This window comes from Myotis lucifugus, unplaced genomic scaffold (genome assembly GCF_000147115.1).
Source record: "Myotis lucifugus unplaced genomic scaffold, Myoluc2.0 scaffold_111, whole genome shotgun sequence".
Classification (NCBI taxonomy): Eukaryota; Metazoa; Chordata; class Mammalia; order Chiroptera; family Vespertilionidae; genus Myotis; species Myotis lucifugus.
In genome coordinates, this window is record NW_005871159.1 from 742590 (window position 1) to 759858 (window position 17269).

The 17269-nt window shown below is 38.4% G+C and overlaps 1 protein-coding gene across 1 annotated transcript in view; it reads right to left on the bottom strand.

Moving 5' to 3' along the window:
- Nucleotides 1–1866: 1866 nt before the first annotated feature.
- RHAG (Rh associated glycoprotein) overlaps nucleotides 1867–17269 on the bottom strand; it is a 24976-nt gene continuing 9573 nt past the window's right edge. The window contains exons 2-9 of the mRNA XM_023757711.1: nucleotides 13440–13623; nucleotides 12687–12837; nucleotides 10454–10601; nucleotides 10035–10201; nucleotides 7466–7603; nucleotides 3044–3117; nucleotides 2727–2800; nucleotides 1867–2018 (exon numbers count right to left, since the gene is read on the bottom strand). Of these exons, the coding sequence (XP_023613479.1) occupies nucleotides 2761–2800; nucleotides 3044–3117; nucleotides 7466–7603; nucleotides 10035–10201; nucleotides 10454–10601; nucleotides 12687–12837; nucleotides 13440–13623 (902 nt within the window). The 3' untranslated portion in view covers nucleotides 1867–2018; nucleotides 2727–2760. The remainder of the gene's footprint in view (nucleotides 2019–2726; nucleotides 2801–3043; nucleotides 3118–7465; nucleotides 7604–10034; nucleotides 10202–10453; nucleotides 10602–12686; nucleotides 12838–13439; nucleotides 13624–17269) is intronic.

The window sequence follows — 17269 nt, forward strand, 5'->3', positions numbered from 1 at the left end:
GGGAGCCTCTCCCGCCTCTGCAGCAGCACTAAGGATGTCCCACTGCTGGCTTAGACCTGCTCTCCATAGGGCAGGCAGTCAGACATGCCCCGAGGGCTCCCAGACTGAGAGAGGACACAGGCCAGGCTGAGGGACGCCCCTACCCCCAAGTGTGTGACTTTCGTGCACCGGACCTCTAGTGTTTAATAATTTGCTATTGTTATTTTTAATTTCTAGCATTCAGAAATTGAAGTTCTATTAATTACAACAAGGCTGTTTTCCTTAGTGATGCTTAGGTACATCCTGGAAAGATGCCAGGATACCAGAAATAGAAAAAAAAATATTAAAAACTTTCAGAAAGAAGAAAAATTTATTTTATTTTTCTAGAAATGATTTTATATGACTAAATATAATGATGTGTTACCTTTCCTAAAAATCAGTTCTTTAAAACTTATCCTATAAGACATTAATTTAATTTTTATAGTGAATACATAATAATGTAACAATTTATTTGGATTTATTATGGATTAAATATGATGAGTATGTGTGTGTGTGCATGTGTGTGTATGTGGTTGTTATTAAAATGAATTCCTATAACAAAAGAAAGAAAGAAAGAAAGAAAGAAAGAAAGAAAGAAAGAGAAAGAAAGAAAGAAAGAAAGAAAGAAAGAACCAAAGACTAATGCTATATTTTATAATAATATTTAATTCATTGAAATTTTATACAAAATAGACTTTGGTCAGACAGCATGTGAGTTCTTTTGGCAAATAGTAAACATACAAAAGTAAACATACAAAAGAAATTAAGCATAAGAATATTCAAGCAAAGACATAACATTACTAACTTTACCATTTTTTAAATCAAGAAAGCACTACCAAATAAATCATATTACTGCTCTTTGTATTTCTAGTTTTTGAATCTGTACAGCGATCAATATATCATGTGTGTTTGCATGTATGTACATGTTTCTCCGGAGATTTGAGGGAGAAAGAGAGCAAGAGAGAACCAATTAGCTAAGTATGTAAATACCAAATCAAAGAGTAAAATAGATGGAGCTTCCTTACAGTCTTTTTTTTTAAAGTACGTTTGAGAATTTATTAGTTTTTAATGAAGGCTAAATTTTATTTTATTTAAATACTTGTCTTTTATTCTGAATATGTCTACACCATTTTTGTGATGTCAGGCTTATCTTTTTACCTTAAGATGAAATAATGATAGTAGGTAGTTCTTTTTTGGTATCCTTTTTCATTAGATAAAAGCACTTGCAATTAAAACTAGTCTCTAAATACATATTTCTTAAATAGATTCATGCATACATTATTGTTTCATTGGCTTTAGTTGTATAATCTTTGGGACTGAAGATATAGTAACTACATTTAAGAATATTATTAGAAAGTGTTGATTCTATGTAAACCTACTTCCATTGGGAATATATATGAATATGCATCAAATGTTCATCTTGTATCTACCCACTGGTCAAGAGTAGTCTTGACTATATATATATTATATATATATATATATATATATATATATATATATAGAGAGAGAGAGAGAGAGAGAGAGAGAGAATTGATTTCAGAGAGGAAGGGAGAGGGAAAGAGAGATAGAAACATCAATGATGAGAGAGAATCATTGACTGGCTGTCCCCTACTGGGGATTGAACCAGCAATTTGGGCATGTGCCCTGACCGGGAATCGATCCAGTGACCTCTTGGTTCCTGGGTTGATGCTCAACCACTGACCCACACTGGCCAGGCTTGACCATCTGCTTTATGAGTCATATGCCCTCAACTAAACAATCAGTGAATATCAAGAGAAAACACAACATTATGCTAAGACATTTTTACAATGAACATTTGAAGGTCAGGATCTTCCATTCTGGTCCATATTTTCGTTGGATGCTTTTTGTCTATTTAAACTTGATTCTAGATGAAGGGAAAGGAAGCTGAGGCAGAGGAATGAAACTTAGAGTTCAGGTTCCAAATGGTTGTGGCCATGATGTTCATGGAAATGATGGTCATGTTCTCTCCACCTAGGGACCTTGAAAGAAAACAAGGTTAGGACATTTTATAAGCTTCTTTCACTGGGCTTGTCAGAGATTACTACTGAAACAAGGTATTTTCTATAATTATTTTCCATGCTTAGAAAGAATAGATTATAAAAATTGTTGGGGAAAAAAGAAAAGAACAAAAATATTTACCACACCCACCCTGACTGCATTCCCTTTTCCCAAGTCTGTTCTCCCCAGAAATCTTGCTGAACACACCCAAACATCTCTCACTCTTAAGCTTTGCAGAAATAATTTGGGAGAAAATTATTTACAGTGGAATAAAGAGGTAGAAATCAGAGGATAGAAAGAGGCTGATGTTTTGTTATTCACAGAACCGCTTATTGTGAACTCACTGAGATTCTCCAACCTTTTATGTTCCACCAGCTTTTGCCTATGTTTCTGTATGTTATAGAATTTCATGCCCAGGGTCCCTATTATTTTAATGAGTAGGTTTTTAAATAACTCTCAGAGGAATGAAAGGACACTTGCTTCAGTCTTTTCTTCATCTAATATCTGCTTTAGAAAATGCCATAACTTCTGATTCTATCTGTCTGCACACATTGCCTTAATTTCTCTCTATACAATGGGATTTCATTTAATTTCATCACACAAATGCACGCACACATCTAGGCTTGAGGTGAAAAAAACTCACTAGTGGAGTCATCATTTACATCCTTATTTAGAACAGTGCACAGTACCTCCCAAAAGACAGAATCATCATAGCAGTTCTGGTCAGATGGCTGTCCCCAGATAGGTAACTTTAAAATTAAACCTGTGAAGGTGGGGAGAAAATAAGTCATGTTATGACACTGACGCTGATGAGGAAAACTCACCTGCATAGTAATTAAGTAAATATTTAAATTAAAGTAATTACTGTTATAAAAGCATCCCCTTGCACTTACATGACTGTTGTCAGAAGTTTAGTACATTTTCAAATTTACCAATCGATATGTTTATGAATAATCTATCATGCTGAGAGCATGAGCTACGGGGAAGTGTTTATTTTTATGCTGACCTGTGATCAGCCCTCCAACAAGGGCTGTTCCAATGGAAGAACCCAGAGCAGCTGCTTGCATGGCTGGTGTAGACCTAGGAAGCAAAAAATAACATAAAATAAAAATAAATTTAAAAATCTTGCTTTCTGTTATTATGATTATTGATTTTATTTTAGTTTTTCCATCACCATTTATCCCCTCTACGACTTCTTCCACCTATACTACTACCTCTCCACCCTGCAGTCACCACACTGTTTTCCATGTCCATGAGTTCTTTCTTTCTCTCTCTCCCTCTCTCCCTCTCTGAAATACTTGGTATCGGGTTTTGATACGTGATCTGATTCATTCAACAAGTATTCATTGAGCTTCTCATGCCAGTTTCTCTTCTAGGCACTGAGGATAGAGTATACAACAAATATGAACTTCAATCTCTCCTCACCCCATCCCAATAGCAACAATTACAATGAAATTAAAAAGTCAGTGAGGTCAAAAAAGCTCATTTTAGCAAATATTGTAGAGACAACTCATTAAAGACACTAACATATATCTTTATATGTCATCTTAGAAGTAGTTACCTTAAAATGAAATGTGTAAAAAAAATACTTCAACTTTGGAAATTAAAGACTGTAATAGTAAGCTATTGGAATGCATAAGGTATTGTTACATGAATGACAAATGTACTAGGAATGTAGGAATCTCCTTAGCACATGCCTCTCTTAGCAGGCAATCACTAAACACTTTTTGAAAGATTGAAGAAGTGATTGTATGAAAGCAAACAACTGGAAAATGAGAGAGTGTTGGTGTTCCATCTTCATCATTCAAGGGAAAGATACACTAAATTCAGATATTTATTTATTTATTTATTTATTTATTTATTTATTTATTTAAAGGGTTTAAATATTTCTACTATATAAAAAATTATAGAAATAATACATAGTCATTGTAAAAATACTTTTAAAAACATTAATTAAAAAATAAGGAAAACTAATTTCCCTCAAATTTTACCAGTATAATTTATAAAATGCAATCTTATTATTATAATACTATATTATAATACTAATGTTCCCACTTCATATTATAATACTAATGTTCCCATTAGATCTCAATGTCTTTTTATGTCAGTAAATGTCATCTGGATCATAATTTTAGTTGCTACAGAGTATTACACGGTACAAATGTACTATAATTATTCAACAATAGGTAGGATATTTGGATTGCTTTCAGTGTTTCATATATTTTTTAAATGCTGTGAGAATATATCCTCTTATGAACATTGTGAACTTGCCCAATAATTTCTCTAAAATGGAACTTATCTAGAAATGAGATTATTGGTAAAAGGTAATAAACTACACATGGGCTAATTCAAAATTGTACAATTTATGTCCCCATTTCTCTACTTTAACTACCATTCTGTATTGTCATTTGTTTAATCTTGTCAAATTAATAACTGAAGAATTGGTAACGTTTCCATCTGAATTTCTTTGATTACTAATGAGATTTAACATTTAATATATACTTATTTGTTTGACTTTCTTTTATTGTAAGTTTACTGTTAATTTTACCAGAATTTGCCAAGATCTTTTACAAGGTATTAAAAGATATATTTGATGAAAAGTGTCCCATGATAAAAATAAGCTTGAAAAACACTTGTTTAAAAAGAAGTTAACAGTATTATTAACTTCTCATTGTCCTATGCTTACCAAGAAACCTGATTTGCACTTTAGTATTCTGAAGAGACACAATGTGGGTTAATAGTCTTGGCTCTTGGACTAAATATTTGAACTGGTGCACGGGGCGTGTGAGTTTTACCTACCTGAATGGGTCTTCCATAATTTCCCTCCCTACCACAACTCCTCCTGAGTAAATTGAGAAGTTGTTGCAAAACCTAGACCCAAGGACTAGACTCTCAACCTTGAAACCTACCCCAAATCTGGCCACCCGGTCAGACCCAGCTCACGAGCCAGATAGACTGTTTTACTGCATCTGTGGGACTGGTCTAGGAATGATACTCAATAATTCCTCTGTTCTTAATCATGAGGCACCTCTTTAGAGTGTTTGCAGTGTTTATACACTATAACCCTAGGAGTTGGACTCATTGATACATGCTTTTATCATGCTTGATTTAAAGCATTGAAACACTTTAGTTTTGGTCTTATCAGCCTGTTAGGTGCTGGAGAGAACTGAAATAATCTGTACATATTTTTGGAGATGTCTTCCAAATTTGTAAAAGGGGTAAAAAAATAAAACATACAGAAAACTCGGTCAAATATACAAATGGAAGAATGAAACATTTTGTCTGGTAGGAAATGTGAATAAGCAAGTTTTTAAAATATTTGTTATTATTGGTCTCAACAGGGTTAAATTTTAATCTGCTAAAATTGAAGAAGTTTTTCTTTTCAAATTATGCAACTCTAGCTAGTAGTAATGTTGAGGCATTTTCTTTATTTTTATTTTTTTAAATTTATCTTTATTGTTGGAAGTATTACAGATATCCCCCTTTTACTCCCCATTGACTCCCTCCATCCCACTCCCCCCTCAACCCCTCAAGCCTTGTCTTCACTATTGTCTGTCTTGAGACATTTTCAAACACACATTCGCCTTTTCTTCATGGTTTGAGTGGTCTTTAAAAATTGAGCATTTTGTTTTCTCCTTACTTGCTCTCTGAGTGATCTGCACTCTATGATCTTCCTGGCTGTTTGGCATGGATGATACTCATATTAAATTGCTTCAATACGGTTTCCTAAAAGTGACATCTGATGGCTTATGATATCATTTCCATGCTCCTGTATTTCATTGATAGCCATTCTTCTGCCCATTTAAATAAACACCTAGGCCCCCTTTGGGAAGAATCTATGTCTGCATGGGTTTTAGAGAACAAATGGTACAATTCTCTCATTTTACAGATGAGGATACAGAGCCAGAAGAGGATACAGGTTGGGTAACTTGTCAGAGGCCACATAACTAGTTAGTAGACAAGTTGGAGCCTCACTCCAGTGTTCCTGCTTCTCCAGATCCAACTGCTTTCCATGTTATGCTGACTCATTCTTATTTGTGTGAGTTGCATGGAAACAACTGCTGAGCTCATCACGTACGCTCTATATGCCCCATTTTGCTGGGATCAAGTAAAAGAGTAAGCCTATTGTAATCTGATGGTGATGATCAAATTGCCCTATCTACTAGAAGACAGTGTCTATGGTATATACATTTAAATTAGCACTGTTAATTTACACACAAAAATACACACCATAAAACAAAACATTAATAATATTAACACATCTTCCAATGAATTCTATTCTCTTCAGTAAGGACAATACTTATAGCTTTGGCCTGGACTGCTAAAGAACAGGCTCTCTCATCACAGGATTTTACAGAGTGAGAGGAAACATTATTGGGTGGTGGGAAGGGAGGCAGAAAAATCCATTGTTTCACTCACGTGTCAGATGCTCCCAAGACCACTGCCACAATGCCTGCGAGGCCTCCTACCACACCAGGTAAGCCATGCAGGTTATGGACCCCACATGTATCATGGATCCTCAGTTTAGTAGCAAAAACTGGCTGAAATGGTAAAAAAGAGTAAAGCTTATTTCATTAGATATATAGGACTCTATAATTGAAATAAAAGATCATGCAGGAAACATTTTATCTACAGTCCATTTCTCCATCCATATCTAAAACCCACTTACAGTCCACTTCTCCATCCATATCTAAAACCCACTTACAGTCCACTTCTCCATCCAGATCTAAAACCCACTTACATCCAGATCTAAAATCTACATAAGCCAAACAATCTGTAAACATTGGTGGCAAAACTGTTCCTTTTAGTGTTTGGTGGATGGATTTGAAGGCAAGTGATTTGAACTCCTACTCCTTCTTACTTACTGATCTTATCCTAAATCCCCTTTTAATAAGTACAGAGTTCTTAATTATATAAAACAAACATCATCAACCAAAATAAAACAAGGTCATAGAAGCATTGAACAGACTGTCCAGCCTATGAAGGAAGGCGGCGGGTGAGGGGGTTAGAGATCAACGAAAGGACTTGTATGCATGCATATGAGCATAACTAATGGATACAGATGGGGAGAGGGGGTGAGGGCACATGCTGGGGGGTGGGGGTGACTTATGTAATACTTTAAACAATAAAGAATTTAAATTAAAAAAAAACTTTAATGGTACGTTGGAAAGGAACACAGTACTTGACATTCAATCCTCCCAAGAGATAAATAACCAATATTGGATTCTTTCCAGCTACCCAAAAGAAGTCAGGACAGAGTGTAAACACTGGACACTAAGGTGTGAATGGGGCCTCTGACAGGAAGGCAAATGACTCGCAACAAGGAGAGGTGCTTATGAAAACAATTGTCATAGCTTTTCCCTGCTAGGGGAATGTGAGAAGATGATTGTGCAGAATCAATGTTTCACTCAGCATCTGTCATACTTACAGTCAGAAACTTAAATCCAAGTACGGAGACCATTCCTGCGATGCTCCCAATGATCATAGAAACGTATGGGTGGATTGCCATGTCCGCACAAGTGCCCACAGCAACGCCTCCAGCCAGGGTTGCATTCTGAATGTGTACCTGTAGGGAGCCCAGAAACATGGGTGGAGTGAGCTGAACAGGCAACGTTCAGGACTGAATGAATGGAGGACTCAGGGACCCCAGGGCACAATATTCAGTTGAAAAGACTAAGAATTTTTTTAAATGAGTTTTTTATATATATAATTACAGAAAGTCTTTCTTCCAAGCAGTTCACATGGTATCTTTCTTGCCAGGGTTTCTTGGTAGTGTATGAGTGATCAGAGACCAGTGTGGGGAGGGATGTGGGGAAATAAAAGAACATGTAGTGGAAGGGTGAGGAGTGAGCAAAGCAATCATTCTATCCAGGTTTTGCCTGTTGGTGCTGTTTGGGAACACATTTGTGGTTGTCATGAGCCAACAGAGGCCTGTGGCTGTTGTGTGCTTTCTGAGTCTCTGTTATTCCAGTATTCGAAGAGGGAATATAGAGACATTTAAAGGAACGCATTCCACATGACAGACAACAGCTTTCCAAGTGTCATTGTACAGAGGACATTTGAGGATGGAGGAGAGTCGCCCATTTCTGTTTACCAGAATTCCTCAGGAAAATCTTATTCTTGCTGCCTGGACGAGGAGGAAGGTCTGCAGTACTTTTGAAAGAGAACCAGCCCAGCCAATGTGGTTTAGTCTTTGAGCATTGACCCAGGAACCAGGAGGTCACGTTTTATTCCGGGTCAGGGCACATGCCCAGTTTGTGGGCTTGATCCCCAGTAGGGGGCATGCAGGAGGCAGCCGATTGACGATTCTCTCTCATCATTGATGTTTCTATCTCTCCCTCTCCTTTCCTCTCTGAAATCAATAAAAACATATTTTTAAAAAAGAGAACCACTTGCACATAATTTCCCCCCAATTTTCCTTCATGAAGCAATTTGTAGAGCATTGCTTGATAAAGGGACAATATTCTTTTCCTCCCTCCAGTTGGAAAAGAAAAGTGGCTGCTCTGAGGACCACTCCTTCATTGCCATTTCTCTAGCTCACAGGCAACAAAGTCAAAGGACCAACTTGGGGCATTAAAAACAAGTTTTATTTATTTACTTTAAAAAATATTTTTATTGATTTTTAGAGAGAGAGGAAACAGGAGGAAGAGAGAAAGAGAAATATTGATATGAGAGTGGAACATCAATTGACTGCCTCCTCCATGCCCCCTACCAAAGATTTAGTCTGCAACCCAGGCATGTGCCCTGACCAGGAATCGAACTAGCAACCTTTTGGTGCATGGATGGTGCCCAAAAAACTGAGCCACATGGGCCAGGGCAAAAATGCTTTATTTTGAAATAATTTTAGACTATTTAAAAGTTGCAAAAATACTGCAGAGAGCTTCCATATATATCTCACACAGTTCTCAAGATGTTAACATCATACATAATCATAGCACTAGAAAATTGGCATTGCTATAATATTCTTAAAGACCTTATTTGAACTCCAGTAGTTTTCCCACTTAATGTTCTTTTTCTTTTTCAGAATTTTATTCGGGACCCCACATTGCATTTAATTGTTATTTCTTTGAGAGGAATATTTGCAGTTAGGAAAATAGAATCAACTTTCCTTCTCCACTCTCTTTTGCTTCTCTTGACATGTCCTGTTTTAGATTTTCTAAGAACTTGGAGATAGCATTATTAATAGTTAGCTTTATTAGTAGAGAAAAATGCCTCAAATCTTTTTACATGATTATATTAGCTCCTAGACTGTAAGTTTCTTGATAACACTTTAATTTTCCAGAGTACCAATTTGATGAAGAAAAGAATGAACACTCTTCTCTTCAAAATGTTCTTCAAGGTCTGCAGTGTTGAGATCTGTTCTGGCAGCTTAGCAGAGATGCAGAAATGACCAACCATTCGTGTCACTTAGTGAAACTTCCATGAGGTTAAAGGGGAGCCTTTGCCACACCAACATATGCTTTTCCTTGGGATGTTGTGTATTTTAAGTTGGCTCATTTTAAGAAATAAAAGTCTCAAGAAGAACCTTGAATCTTCTCAATAGCTACTGAAAGGATTTAGATAGAGAATCTGGTCCAGGAAGGAAACTATGATTATTGATAACTATACTTTTAATATGAACTAGGTGTGATAGATAGGGAGAAGCCTAGCAAGGCCTTTTTGCTCAGTCTTCTCTGTGTCCTATTCTTAAAGATGGTCCAATAAACATTTGTTCAGCAAACATTTGCTTCTCCATCTCCATGTGAATTGCTTTCTTCCCCTTTGAATTTCAAACCACTATCCACTTTCCCCCTTAGTTCAAAATGACATATAAGTGTCAGCTGTCCCATTTGTCCTCAGATCACATAGTCATGTGGATCCCCATATGTACATACATAATTAAGTCTATTTTCTCCTGTTAATCTATCTTATGTCAATTTAATTCTTAGGCCATGCAGAAGAACTCAGAGGGAAAAGAAGATGTTTTCCCTCCCCACAGGGGTTCATATGACACTCACCATATCGAGTTTGCCTCGGTGCTCAACTAGGCTGGAGAATGCATAGGCTGTGAGCACGCATGCAGCAAGAGAGAAGTACGTGTTTACCACGGCCCTGTATTCTTTGTCTCCAGCTTCAGCGATGGCTGAATTAAAGCTGGGCCAAAATATCCATAAGAAAAGCGTCCCTAAAGTAAACCACAAAAAAAGATATTAGTTCTTAATATGAAAGACAATCCACTAGAGGCGATTTGCTTTGGAGACTGATAATGTCTCTACTTTTAGGCTTAGTTGTCTAAGTGTTAGGAGGAGAGGCAGCGTAAACAAAAGTAGTATTCAGAGGTCGTTCCTTCTTGAAGATCTTCACAGCTGTGTTGGAGTTAACCTTCCCTCATGCCTGACCAAAGAGACAAGAACCGAGCAAGTTCATCACTACTCACCAATCATTGCAAACAAGTCCGAGTGGTACACAGACTCCTCATTGTCATGTCCCCGTCTCAGGCCTGGTCGATATAAGACACCTGCTACAGCCAAGCCAAAGTAGGCCCCAAAGGCATGAATCGTCATCGATGCTCCAATATCAGTGGCCTGAAGGGGCAAAACATTCATGCAAAAGGTGAATCTGAATTTCACTACAGGAGGAAAGTCAATGAAAGGACTGCTTTATGGGTTTAGCAATAAAAAAAAGTAGATCAAGAGAGAAAGAATTTGTCAGAGAAAAGGGGAGAAAGCAAGATAGTTAAATAGAAAAACTATACAGGCTTTGGAGCCACATAGAACTGAATTTTAATCCTAGATCAGGTACTTCCTTGTGATGTGGCTTTAGATAAATTACTATACCTCTCTGAATCTCAGGTTCTGTTAAATGGGCAAATATTATCCAGCTAGCATAAATGAGACCACATTTGTAAAGTACTATGGTCCTTAGTGGGCACTCAATACATTTTAGGTTATGTTTCCAGGTTAGGGTAAGTCTCCATGAAATATTATGCTTGCCTGTGATATAAAACAAAGATAATGTTTGCATTTACTTGACATTACAGATAAAACTCACTTATTGCAATTTAAAGATGTGAAGCTTCATAAAGCCTAGGTTGCCCTACCAGTGTGGCTCAGTGGTTAAGCACTGATCCATGAACCAGGAGGTCTGGGTTGAATTCCCAGTCAGGGCACATCCCTGGGTTGTGGGCTTGATCCCCAGGTGGGGGTGTGCAGGGGGCATGCAGAAGGCAGCCAATTAATGATTCTCTCTCATGATTGATGTTTCTCTCTCTCCTTCTCCCTTTCTCTCTCTGAAATCAATAAAAATACATTTTTTTTTAAAAAAAGCCTGGGTCTTTCCCATATTTTTTCACTCTGCTATATGATGACATGAAAACCAGCCAGCCAGAGGTCCAAGATTCATTTGAATATATGTTAGGTCCCTTTTAGCATACTGTGTGGAATTGATCCAATGTTCTGCATTTCCTGCCCCTAGAGGGAAAGTTCAGAGTACCAAACCCAAGGTATTGTTCTGTCCTTATGAAGACAGGAATATGATACTATATTAATTTACTTAAGATTTTCCTACTCAGTAAACTCCTATGTGCCATTCAGGTCCAGCTTAACTGTCATTTCCTCAGAAAGCCTTCCCTTGTCTCCCCAGTCTAAATTAGGTCTTTCAGTTACATTCTCTCATGACCCCCTCTACTTATTTTTTCATCCTCTGTATTATAATTTATAGTAATATTTGTGTGTGTGTTTGCATGCACACAAGCACACATATGCACATGCCTGTGAGTGGGTCAGAGAATGTATGATTGTTTGTTTGATGTCTTTCTCCCCAATTATATTGTCAATTCTGTAATGATAGGGACCTTAACTATTTTGCTTGTCATGGAAGCACCAACACATGACACCTAGAAAGTTGTCAAAATAATTGCTGTTGAATTAAATGTTCAATAGAAGCATACACAGCCTGTTGAAGAGTGCCCAGAAATATCCTATTTATAATTCTTGGGCTACTCAATGATATTTTTATGGAGAAGAAGAAATTTGACCTAGGCCTTAACAAAAGGCTTAGGAAAGGCTATTCACCTAGTAGTTGAGAAAGAAATAGGAATTGATTGTTGGTAGGAAATATAATGCAATAAGAAGAGTTTGGGAGTTAGACAAATCTGGGTTTGAATTTAGATTCCAGCAAGTCATTTAGTATCTGAGCTCATGATTGTTTGTTTTTCTTCTTGTGTAAATATTTTTTAAATATATTTTATTGATTTTTTTACAGAGAGGAAGGAAGAGAGATAGAGAGTTAGAAACATCGATGAGAGAGAAACATCGACGAGCTGCCTCCTGCACGCCCCCTACCGGGGATGTGCCCGCAACCCAGGTACACGCCCGGGACCCTTCAGTCCACAGGCCGACGCTCTATCCACTGAGCCAAACCGGTTTCGGCTTCTTGTGTAAATATTAACAAAAATAACACCTACCTTATAGCATTGTGATGACAAAACGAGACATGTCTACAAAACTCCTGGTTCACAGTAGGTACTCAAATAAATGAGGACTGTTTTTACTATTTTCTGTGATATAACTCTTGCCAGGGTCTGTCCCTGCATAGAGTGGGCATCCATTATGTGTTGTGACCACAAACCATGTCCGAAGTTAGGTAAGTATAAATCCGCTAACACGCACCTTAAATATCTCAGCAACCAGATGTTCATTACCAGCAAAGACAGCTATTTCTATGATTGTCATGATCAGCATTTGGAGTGGACTTATTTTCCCCAGGACAGCTCCAAAAGAAATCAGAACTGTGGCTGTACTGAAATCTGCATTTATCATGCTAAGGGAAAGAGGAAGAATACATGAAAGAATAATGCAAATCCCAAATAAAACTGTGAGTTGTAATAAACTATAGCATCACCTTATCCAGAGTGCAAGGCCCTTCTCCTCACCAGTCCTTATCAGTCACTAGTCCCAGGCCTGCTGTTGGCCCCTCCCACTTCCTAACCCCTCCTCCCTTCCATTCACTGTACACTCCTTAGTCACTCTAACATTTCCTTTATTTTAACGTACCTGATCTTTATCTCATTTAGGGTTTTACTTTATTTTTGTTGATCTGATAAATGACCTATTTTCTAGAGTATTTGCATTTCAAAAATAACCTTAGAAAAATGACTAATGGTAGATTTGTGTACCCTGTAGCTGAGATGAAAAGAATCATAATTTTATGCCCTTAAAGTCAGACCAGAGAAGACATAGACATTCATGTATGATCCAGCTCAGTAGAGCAAGACATAGATTTGCCGCCTTGGATCCCAACCATCTTCTATTGCGTAAGGCAGACAATTTGCCTGCTAGCTCAGAGACTGGCTGTCAAGACACTAAGCCGAGAAACAATTGCTCTGAAAACACAATGTTTGAAAAGTAAAAAAAAATGCTTACTTTTTTATTCCAATGTGGATTTTATGTCCATGGCTGTGCAGGATCCCCTGCATCAGAGTGCCCCATTGGAGGCCCAGAGCAGCAATCAGTAGGTTGATGCCCACACTGCTGAAGCCATATTTCTTCAGGAAAGTCATGAGGAAGCCAAACCCAACAAATATCATAACATGCACATCTTGGAACACTGCAAAAAAGCAAAGGGGGGAAATCTGCATTAGGGGAGCACAGAGGAAGTGTTATATCATAGAATATCCCATTTATTTAATGCGACAGCCTTTGTGCAAGACACTGAAAAGGGAGAACATTAACTGGGCAGCTAAAGGCCAGTTCCAATGGCAACCATGAGACCCTGGGCAAGTTATTCAGTGTTTGAGCCTTTTCTTGGAACATTGTGTAGTATCATAGTGTGTTCTTCATCCTCTGCATGAAGAGTTTCCCTTTACCTGTCCCCTGAAGAAATCTTTACAAAGCACAGTGCAAGCATCACCCCCCTCTTGTAGGTTTTCCCAATACTACAAGGGAAAATTAATATTTTCTAGTGTCTTTCACACAGCTTTTTGTATATACTTCAGCTTTAGCACCAGTCGCATTGTATTGGCATTTATTTAGCACGTGTCACACTGTAACAGGTGGTCAATGAGGTGTCCTTCTGCACTATATAGCGAGTTTCCTTATTGAAGAGATTAGGACATATTCACACATTACTCCCCAGAGTTTGGTATAAAAGCCTGCATATAATAAAAAAGGCAATAATGGTTAAATGAATGAGCTAGTCTCCATTTATCAAATGTGTATAAATAATAGTATCAGCCCTGGAAATCTTATCAAATCACTATTTGAGTCAAATGAGATGATGTGTTTGTTAGCAATTTCTAAACTGTTGTAAGGAAGGCTGTATCTTTCGGGGAAGCAAATACCGGACTTGGTATCTGGAGATGTAGGCTCCGGTTCCCAAATTCTATCACATGATTGTGTGACCTTGGGCAAGTCATTTATTTTCTGTGGGCGTCAGTGTTCTCATCTGCAATACTGAAAAGATCCTGTTTCACAGAGTGACTATGAGTGGGATAACCCTCTGTGGGAGGGAGTATTAGTAATGCGCCATATAAATGAAGCACATGACTAAATGTGAGATTGTAAAAACACAGGCCTTTTCCTCCAGAAATTTACAGCTTAGTTGGTGAGACATATATTTGGTAGAACCATATGATATTGACATTTTTACATTCAACTTACCAATGAAAGTTTGACTATTGGCAATTTCTTCAAATGGATAACATCGGGTTATCCATTGCATGGTTCAATTCAATAGATACACAAAGCAAATTAAGACCAAACTGGGAACAAATATAAAACCAGAGCTAAATTAAACATGTAAGTGTTGAATTAATATTAACCACTGTGGCCTGATGTTTAAGTGCAAATAGGCATGAGGGAGGACATGCCTAGAAGCTGTATCTTATAGGAACCTGACGTTAGGATCCAATTAATTTACCCAAAGGGTGGACACAGGATTTCAATTCAGGCCTGATGACACCTACTCCTCCATGCATGGAGCACTGTGGGGTATAAGGATAACCAAGGCAGAGTCTTGGCCTCGCTGGCACTCAGAGACCCACTAATACCTCTTGCCTCTCTCTACCTCTGTTCTCCCATCAGGCTTAGCCCACGGTGAGCTTAGGGCGGGAGACGATGACCCTGGGGTCTGTCTCCTGCAGGACAGGCTCTGATGCACTGGGCAGATTCCCCACTTAGAACTGAAAAATTTATTCCTTCCTTTTCCCTCACCATAGGAAGTGCTGCTAGATGATAGCCCTAAGCTCTCAATTCTCTCGTCAATGTCACAGTCCTTCCCTAGGGTAGCCTGTGCCCAATGACTAATTCACATGAGCATCGCCTGCCTCAGGAAAGGACCACCTGTACACCGCCTGTTAGCTCATCCTAGTCTCAGAGTTTCCTGTGGGGTCAGCTGAAGCCGCACCTCTCTCTGCCCAAACCCTTCTGCTACAGGTGTGGATCCTTAAGGCATTCCCTAAGAAACCTCTTTCAGGCTAACGTCTGTCTTTGAATTTGTTTCTTGAGGAACCCAATCTGCAGCATCTTCCCTATGGGCTTCCCTCCCCACCCCCAACTCCACAGAACTTTCCTGACTTTCTCCCCTACACAACTTGTATACCACATTTATTTGAAACGTTGCCAATTAAATCTGATAAACTAATCTGTGGTTTAGTTTGGCTTTCCAAAGGTTCCCAAAGTTTAAAAAGGGCCCCTGGAGGCCTGGGAACTTAATATCAAGTATTACTCTATTGCAAATAACAGAATAGACATCATCGATTAAGTCACTAGGGTCCTTTGCTGGTCTCGCAGCTAGTCTGTTTAGTATGAGTGCAGCAAATGTTTACATAAAGAGACTGAGAAAGCAGGCCAGTCTTTCATGATCCAGGCACACTTTAGTGTCAGTCATGCTTTCGACCCCATGCACACATTGAGACTTTGGCCATTTCATTGTTCCTTGGAGCCCCTCCCTGGAGAGACAGGATGAGGAGGGTGAGAAAGGAAACAACCGATCTCTGGGAATCATCCCTGGTCAGCAGCTTTGAGGAAAGACCCAGAGGAGAATGCTGCAGTTTTTACCTGCTGCTGGACATCTGTCACCTAACATCAACTTGTTTGATTTTTGAAGTATGGGTGACCATATACACTCCTCTTTCTTTACAAGTTGTTTTTCTGCCATTTATTTTGTTTATGTAGACATTTAATATAGATCATCAACTAAGTTGGAGAACAAACTAAGTCAATATACTCTAGTACATAACTTATTCTCTGGCTTTATTAAGTCTTTCGTGGACAATTTTTCCTCCTTAAAGGAAGGTTTCGATGACATGAAGTCCAAACTGTCTCTCAACTCCACAATTTGTTTATAGCTACAGAGATAGAACAAAAATAAGAAACCAGTTCTATTGACTTCACTGTTGTTTTTTAATTACACAAAGTTATTTTCCTGAACATCCTTTGCTTTTTTTTAAAAATTAGAGTACTCTTGTTCTTCCTGTGATATACCCATTTTCTTTTATTTTTTAAATATTTTTATTGACTTCTGGAGAGTCAGGAAGGGAGAGGGACAGAGAGAGATAAACATCTATGTGAGAGCGGAACATGGATCGGCTGCCTCCTGCATGCTCCCCTCCAGGGGATCAAACCTGCAACTGGGGCATGGGTCCTGACTAGGAATCCGACCCAGCAAACTTTTGGTGCACAGGACGATGCTCAGCCAACTGAGCCACACAGGCCAGGGCATGATTTTAAAGCAAGCAGTAACCAACTATTGAAAAAAAACTGTTTTATATGATTTTGTAATGGCGCACACTGGTAGCAATAATTTTTCAGATTCTGTCCCCATCCCCCTTTGATGGAAAACCAGACCTTTTCTATAGAGGGAGGAATTTCTCCTATTAACTGTGCTCCAATATTTTCCCCCCTCTAATCTAATTCTTGTTACTGCTTTCTTCTACAAGGGGGCTTAAGAACTCATCTATTTTGTTGCTAAAGAGAGCTAACAAAGTTGTGAAAGCTCTGGACAGATAATGATTCTATATAAAATATATGGATTAAAAGGTTTATAAATAATTATGATAATGTACCAGAGGCCTGGTGCACGAAATTTGTGCACTGGGGGGGGGGGGAATATCCATCAGCCCAGCCTTCATCCTCTCCAATCTGGGACACCCTCGGGGGATGTCCGACTGATGTAAACTGGCAGTCAGACATCCCTCTCACAATCCGGGACTGCTGGCTCCCAACTGCTTGCCTGCCTGCCTGCCTGATTGCCC